A 7995-nucleotide genomic window follows, 5' to 3' on the forward strand; every position below is an offset into this window, starting at 1 on the left:
TTCCACTTTCGGATTATGGCCCCAACACTGAAACCTTCAGTAGTTTAGAAATTCTTCTTTAACCAATGAAATCAGTATGTTTTGCAACAATAAAGTTGCAAAGGGCCCGAGAGAGCTCGTTAGTTTTGCCCATCATTAAATGTTTCTTCATGCATTCAGTACTTTTTCCCTGTGTCATTTCCGAATATTACGCATATCTTAATTCATTGTGTGGAAATGGGTTCCAAAACTGAAACCCAGAGTGTGTTAAATTTAAGGATGTATGATATAAGGATGTTTTGCTTAAGAAGTTCACTTTTTATTAGTAAGATCAGGCTTGTGTTCTTGCTTCTTTCAAAAGTTTCTTCAGTGCAACTTCAAAAAGCCTGCTCTGGTAGATATTTTCAGTTCTGCATCTCTGTCAGCGTTGGTGACATCCTTCCTGTCAGAACTTGCAGTGGTATTGCTCCTTTCCTGAAGACACTTTAGGAAACTTAGACGATACTTCAGCTGCAAAGCATGAACTCTGCTGATAGAAAGATTTTGATTTCCGAGGCAAACATTCTTGTTATCATAAGCCTTCCAAAGATTCTGCAATTGCTCAATACTGGAACAAATAGTTCTCCCAGTTAAAGAATGCACAAAATGCAACTCTAGTCTTTCAGAGAGAGAAAAAAAAAAGATTTATTTCATTTTGGATTTCAGTACAAGTTTGAATTCAGTGTCATATATTTGTGTTTATATCTTTTTCAAAAAAGCTGTCAAGGGACACTTCCTGTCACCGAACGGCAGCTCTCTCAGTTGGCCGCAAGGTGGCGCTTGGATCCTTATTTTTCGGTGAAGAACTCGTTGCAGAGCATAGTGATGCAGGCGACCAGCGTGACATACTCTTGAAAATCCACAGTGCCGTCCGCGTTTGCGTCCAGATCCTTGAAGATCTTGTCCAGTTTTGCCTGGTCAGTGGATTTCTGCAATGGAGAAAAGTGTTAGCTTGAATTTAGACACTAAGTGATCATAAAACAAAGAACTGCTCAGCCTACTTCTGCCCAAATAGTTGCGCAAACCACAGGGGAAAATCTGTGTATTTTCCACTCTCTCAAAGTAAAAGCTCTGCATCAGTATGGCAGTGTTTTCAGGCAACCTACTGGGTGTGAGATAGAGGGAGGATAGAGACCACTCACGCCAAATATGTCTCCAAGCTCATTTTGAAGAAGTTCCTTCAGCTCTCCCTTGCTTAGGGTGAGTTTGTCTCCCTCCTTGCCAGAGTATTTATGAAAGGCGCCAATGAGCAGTGCCATAGCCTGCTGGATGCTAGAAGACATGCTTGGGGCTAGTTTAGGGAGACAGAAGGAAAACAAAATGTTACGTCTGAGACTGCAGTGGTATTTGTTTATACAGGAAATCCACACTGATTAAAGAAAGATGCCTCCTCTGAATAACGTTTACACATAATTCTGCTATGACTCATTATCTGGTGCAGATTAGGCTGAATCACGTGGTATTGTGGTCAAATGTAGGATCTTAACAAAGGACATCATTGATATTTGGAACACGAGGAATTATTTAGAAGTAAACGAGGGAGAAAAAGGGGAATAGGCAGGGCCTGTTTGGTAAAACCAGAGTGAAAGAGATTGAGTCGTTTAACCCTGTGAGGTCCATTTTAGGTTTGCCTAAAATAATGATGCAGTGAAGCTACTCAGTTACTTTTGAACCACTTCTACAAATTACATTGCTAATATATTTAAATTCTGGAATTATACATGTATACATGCAGTAAAACATATGCATGTGCAAGTGCATACTGGAGGTCATAGCAGAAAACAGTGGCTGATATTACTGTTTGTCTTTGCCAAAGTTTCTCTGGGTTCTCAGTGGAGCTTGATAAAAATAAACTCAAGATTTCCACCTGGGCCCCACCACTCTTATTTCCCTTTTCAGCGGTCTCTAATGTAGCGTCTCTGCCAAGTGACACAGGACATTGTTATGGCAACAGCAGAAGGAGATAAGGAAGCAGGTTGCAGCTTAATTAAAGTCCCCAAAGCAACATCAGATGTCTGTTCTTCTAACATAGTATATCTAAATTATGCGTTCTTTCCACTTGACTGTATAAACCCAAGAGATTTGCTAGTGGTTATGTTGTGAGTCATACAATGTTTTTCCCTCTCTAGGGTGCGCTAAGCTGAAGAAACTTTGGCATCAGAGAGTTTGGAAACCGAAGGGAGTTACAAGGAAAGAGAGCACAAAACCTGTACCGCATCATTCCTCAATTAGGTTGCAGTTAAAGGTGAGAATCGCTCCTAACCCCCCCAAAAACTTTAATGCATTCGTAAAAATGAGTTTCCAAACAAGTTAGTTGGATTCAGACAAAATGAGCTCAGTCTTTTGCAGCATCAAGTTTCATAAGCAAGAAGAGAAGTTTAAGCATTAAAGTCCACATGGATGTGATAAACTTTGCAGTTCATCAATACTTTTCTGCTAATTCTTAATGTGCATTCATACAAAACTAACTGTAATGAGCATTGCTTGATCAAAACGAACAAACAAACAATCAAGAAAACCCAGGAAAAGTTTCCAGAGCGAGCAAAAAAAGCACTTGTAGGATTTTCTACTCACCAGTGCTGAGGTTTAAGACAATTGGAGGCTACTGTTGATCTTGGTAGAGCTGTTGTGATGAACCAGTGGGTGGCAAAGATGCTTTATACATCACCACACCCAGTATCCCTCCCCCCTCCCTCTAGAATGCTCCTTTCATCTCCAACCACTCCTCCTTCCTTCACTTTTTTAAAACATATTCTTTAACAAACACGACACTCGTGTGCTGTTACAGTGAATGTTTGCATTTGAGGATTTGGAGAATTCTAAAAACTTGCTGCATGTTTTACAAAATGTTTCTGATGTTATGATCTCAGGACTGCTTTTGAATCTGGAATTGCTGCAGAACAAAAGACAATAAAATATGAAATGTAAAGTTTGGGGTGTTGTGTCTTTAAGAGGACTCTTTGCATGAGACTATTAAAGTAAATTAAATAAATAATGGTCATGTAACAGTCTTGCATGACCGCATGCATGACATGTAACAGTCATGCATCAGGGATTTGACGGCTGCTCTCGCCGAGCGTCACGCTTCGCTCACCCAGGCTGGAGGGGGCACGGCAGAAACGAGGCGAGGCACTGGCTGCTCAAGTGGCGGAGAGACGTGGCTTGTTGGAGCACGCTGGGCTCATGGTGTTCACGCAGGAACTGTTGAAAGAAACAGATCCGCCCTGTTTTGTGCAGGCTTCTTGCCAGACTCATAACAGGTTTCCTTTTTGTTTACACTGAGTAATCACTCTCTGATTTGATAGAATAGATCTTAGATTAGCGCTTTCTTTCTTTTTTTGAGGGGAAATCTTCAGAGACTTCTCTTCGTGCATTCTTCTCCGTGTTGTTTGGCTTCAGGGTAGAAGAAGCAGCCTTAGAATGTATAGGAATCATAACTTCCAATATAGGATTCATGTTTTATAATTGACTTGCTTTTCAGCTGATCATCTTGCCAAATAAAGAAACAGCATAAGCAGTGTTGTCAGTAAATCCAAAGAATAGCACAAAATGTGTGTATTGTCAAAGTTTCCAGTACCATATTTTTATTCTTGGAGTTGCTTTGCATGAGTCTTATTTATATAATAATAAGCCCCTTTGTTATTTTCTTACTGTAACAAGCTGTTTTACCTCCCGTGCACCTTTGGGCCTACATTCTTATGACTGGCTGCCTATTTTATTACATTTACTGGGACTATTTGTGCATACCCTTAACTCATTATTAGAAAGTTCAGTTTATTGTTGCATCTGTTATTATAAAAGTAAATATCCATCAGAGAGGAGGCAGCAGACATGAAGTCTTTTGTTACACTTTTCAACAAGACATGCTTTGCTGAGGGTTTATAAGTATTAATGGTATATGTTGTTAAATAAGTGGTAAACTGGGTGTAGTTATATTGCACTGCATTATATAGAAAGTGTGATTGCCATGCGAGGCACAGTTCAAGTTGCATAAAGGATAGTAATTCTACATTATCATAAGACTGCATGGATGGAACAGTTATGGTTTCTTTCCATGTGCAAAATATGGATTTCTGACCCACTTAAATTGCAACAACACAAGAAGAAAATACAGAGACCCCTTTACATTTACTTTACTTTTGTTTTTCAGAGCCCTCCACTGGCTCTTGGCTGCTTAGCAAAAGGCAAAGCAATAAATTACCCAGGCATACTCACACTTGTGTGCTACATTCCTGTTTTCTTCTACTCAGTAAAATGTGCCTCAGATTAAATTGTTCTCATCTGTTTTGCCTGTCTCGCTCAGGTGCTGACTTGTCCAGAACACGACCAGGAGAAGCTGCAGTTCTATTGTCGGTCATGTCAGTGGCTGCTCTGCCCCCTCTGCAAACTGCGCCGCATTCACACCGGACATAAAATCCTCCCAGTGGCCCAGGCGTACCAAGCGCTGAAGGTTTGACTCACAATCTGACATCTATCTCTGTCCCGCACAGTGAAAGGTTTACTAGAGGCAGGAATACACACAAAGCAAACATGTAGTAGTGAAGCCAGCATATATGTGAATAGTGTGAAACCCTCCATTTCACAGTTTAAAATAATATATTATAGTAGTCAAAGACTGCTTCACTGCTTCCTCTGACAAACAAACTGAAATCAGCTGATTGTTGCACAAGTGCAAATGCAACCGATAAACAAGATCGATCGGCAGGCAGACTAACAATTCCAAGGAATTGGACTAGAGAACCGGTTCTTGATTCCCGTCCCTATCTATCCTTCCATCTTCTTTCACTTGTCTGGAACACCTCACCCAGGTGCCATCTGACAAGGTCAGATAAACAACCTCAACTAGCTCCTTTTTATTTGGAGAAGTAGCGACTCTGCTCCAAGTCTTTCACGCAAGACTGCAGAGATGAGATTCTGAGCTATCATGGAGGAATTGTTGCACCACTTAGACTAAGTCCAGATCTCTAAAATAGTTTTGCACTTCACTAACATTTGAAATACAACCAGCAAATGCAATGAAGGTGAAGATAAAAATGATGCAGTGCTGTTTAAAAAGCTACAGTAATGCAGCTTTAACTGTTAGACAAGCATAGTGTGCAAGATAATGCAGATGTGTGGCTGTGTGAAACTGATAATCTGTGTGCATTTGTTGTTTCTGTGTCACATATTCGGTGTTAATTTGACAGGAGAAGATTACAAAGGAGATGAACTACATTCTGTCCAACCAGGACACAGTTTTGGCTCAGATTACCCAGCTGGAGAGTTCCATCACACAGACTGAGGTGATTAATACTTCTGGCCCACAAAATCTCCCAGAACATGGGATTAAAATCAGTCAGCAGCTACTGCAAGTATTTGTTCAGCTTGACTGTTTAGGATTGGATACTATGCAACTGCTGCATGTTTCATACATAACTCCAAACATGTGTCTTTTCTCAAAGTGTTTTATAATGTTATTTGGACCCTTTTTAAGAATGTACCAGCAGAAGCCTGGTGTTAGTTCTCCAAACTTGTCTTTGTGCTTTTTCCTCACCAGGTAAACAGTGTATCGGCCAGAGAGCAGCTGGCTCAGAGCATCAGGGATTTGACGGCCGCTCTCGCCGAGCGTCACACTTCGCTCACCCAGGCTGGAGGGGGCACGGCAGAAATGAGGCGAGGCACTGGCTGCTCAAGTGGCGGAGAGACGTGGCTTGTTGGAACACGCTGGGCTCATGGCATTCACGCAGGAACTGTTGAAAGAAACAGATCAGCCCTGTTTTGTGCAGGCTTCTTGCCAGACTCATAACAGGTTTCCTTTTTGTTTACGTTGAGTAATCACTCTCTGATTTGATAGAGAGTCTCTTTTATCCCTACTGCGTCTTGTCTCCTTAATGGCAAATAATTGTCCTTGAATTTTCTATCATTATTATTGTTATTATTGTTTTATAGTATTGTTCTGTTGTTCTTATCCTCCTGCTGCTAAACTAATTTCCCCTTGTGGGACAATAAAGAAAATTGAATTTGAATTGAATTGAGAATAGATCTTAGATTAGCGCTTTCTTTCTTTCTTTCTTTTTTTGAGGGGAAATCTTCAGAGACTTCTCTTCGTGCATTCTTCTCTGTGTTGTTTGGCTTCAGGGTAGAAGAAGCAGCCTTAGAATGTATAGGAATCATAACTTCATTGGTTCCAATATAGGATTCATGTTTTATAATTGACTTGTTTTTCAGCTGATCATCTTGCCAAATAAAGAAACAGCATAAGCAGTGTTGTCAGTAAATCCAAAGAATAGCACAAAATGTGTGTATTGCCAAAGTTTCCAGTACCATATTTGTTATTTTTTTTCTGTAACAAGCTATTTTAGCTCCCTTGCACCTTTGGGCCTACATTCTTATGATTGGCTGCCCAATTTATTACATACTGGGACTATTTGTGCATACCCATAACTCATTATTTGAAAGTTCAGTTTATTGTTGCATCTGTTATTATAAAAGTAAATATCCATCAGAGAGGAGGCAGGGAACACCCTGGCTAGGTTCAAATGTAAATATGTGAAAGGAAATATGGAAAGCCCCACATACAGCACAGTATCTGGAAATAAAAACTGAAGGGATGTCACTAATGTGCTGTTTATATTCTTTTTATTACAATAGCAATATAGATTAAAAACAGTCTTATCTTTTATTCATTAATTTTTCTTTTTCATACGTCCTTAAAAAACTGTGAGTCTTCCTCACTGTCCCTCCTGAAAGCGTTTGTTGATTCCTTCCTTGCCCTCTGCCCCCTGAGTCTTCACCATCCTGGCACTTTTCTGTAGAGTATCGCCGTCGTGGTGTAGTACCAGGAGGAGCGTCCAGAGGTGGGATCAGAGGAGGACTGGCTGCTGCACGCTGGGGCTGGCAGCGAATGGACGAAGTGAGTGGAAGCAGCGCTGTGATTGACAGGTTGGAAATGGACAGCGTGTACGTGCTGCGGGTGAGAGGCTGCAACAAGGCGGGCTACGGAGAGTACAGTGAGGAGGTGTACCTGCACACCCCGCCTGCACCAGGTGAGGGTACACACCGAGCTTCTTAGTTGTCCTTATTAACAACTGAACAGGAACACTTTGTCACAGTGTAAACACACCCAAACAACATGGCTGTTTGAGGAAAAAAAAAAAAAACAGAAACATGTCAAACTAGTTTGACATGAGGTTGTTTACATGCATGTCACAGATTATCGTGGGAAAGCAACCACACCTTGAAACTGGACTACAACCAGTTTTATACCATATATATTTTTGGGAGTCAATGTTTTATTTATGAGCTCTTATCTGCCGACTCAACATTTACCCCAATTAATAATCATGACTATGACACCAAGCAATTGCATCCCAGTTTAAAGTGCAGTGACTTTCAGGCATTGCTTCAAAAAGGTTCAGATGGTTTCCTGCATAAAGTTTTTTAAATTTTCTGCACAGGCGGCCTCTGTAAGCACTGTGACTTTGTCAGAATTATCACCTTATGATTGTATCTCTCTTTCACCAAGCTAACTGATAATAAACATGCTGTGTATAAACACTGTTGTGTAAAAGTATTCGCCCCATCTGTCTTAGTTTTCTTCATATGTCACACTTACATGTTTCAGATCATCAAACTAATTTTAGTATTAGACGAAGATAATACAAATACAAAAAGCACGTTTTTGTATGATGATTTAAAGTTCTTAAATGATGATTTCAATTATTAGCAAGGGGGAGAAAAAGCTATTCAAGCCCACCCGGCCATGTGTGAACAAACAATTGCCCCCTGTTACGCCCCAGTCTAGGGGTACAAGAACATAACATAAGAGTTGAAAAGGATTGACCCTGCCCTGGTCCCCAAAACCATACACAGAGGGAAAACCAATTGCTTCATGAACAGTGGTTTATTGTCTGAAGCGTGACTCCGGGGTGAACAAAGGCCAAAATAACAAACAAAACCAGCTTAATCAGTCAAGGAGGTGCTACCTAAACCCTACGT

The 7995-nt window shown here is 40.6% G+C and overlaps 2 protein-coding genes across 2 annotated transcripts; one reads left to right on the top strand and one right to left on the bottom strand.

Moving 5' to 3' along the window:
- Positions 1 to 644: 644 nt before the first annotated feature.
- On the bottom strand, positions 645 to 2677 carry LOC146682943 (ictacalcin-like). Its single transcript, XM_085445799.1, has 3 exons — positions 2593 to 2677; positions 1161 to 1309; positions 645 to 947 (listed from the first exon to the last, which is right to left on the bottom strand). Exons 2-3 carry the CDS (start codon positions 1299 to 1301, stop codon positions 807 to 809), a joined length of 282 nt encoding a protein of 93 aa, XP_085301925.1. The 5' UTR covers positions 1302 to 1309; positions 2593 to 2677; the 3' UTR covers positions 645 to 806.
- A 1625-nt stretch (positions 2678 to 4302) lies between these two features.
- On the top strand, positions 4303 to 6601 carry LOC146682944 (tripartite motif-containing protein 46-like). Its single transcript, XM_085445798.1, has 3 exons — positions 4303 to 4468; positions 5205 to 5300; positions 5555 to 6601. The coding sequence occupies exons 2-3, from the start codon at positions 5223 to 5225 to the stop codon at positions 5801 to 5803; spliced, it is 327 nt and encodes a 108-aa protein (XP_085301924.1). The 5' UTR covers positions 4303 to 4468; positions 5205 to 5222; the 3' UTR covers positions 5804 to 6601.
- The last annotated feature ends 1394 nt before the right edge of the window (positions 6602 to 7995 follow it).

The sequence above is a fragment of the Copadichromis virginalis genome, linkage group LG22, assembly GCF_057382275.1.
Source record: "Copadichromis virginalis isolate Kocher_CV1m ecotype Utaka linkage group LG22, C_Virginalis_male_GT1.1, whole genome shotgun sequence".
NCBI classification, from domain to species: Eukaryota; Metazoa; Chordata; class Actinopteri; order Cichliformes; family Cichlidae; genus Copadichromis; species Copadichromis virginalis.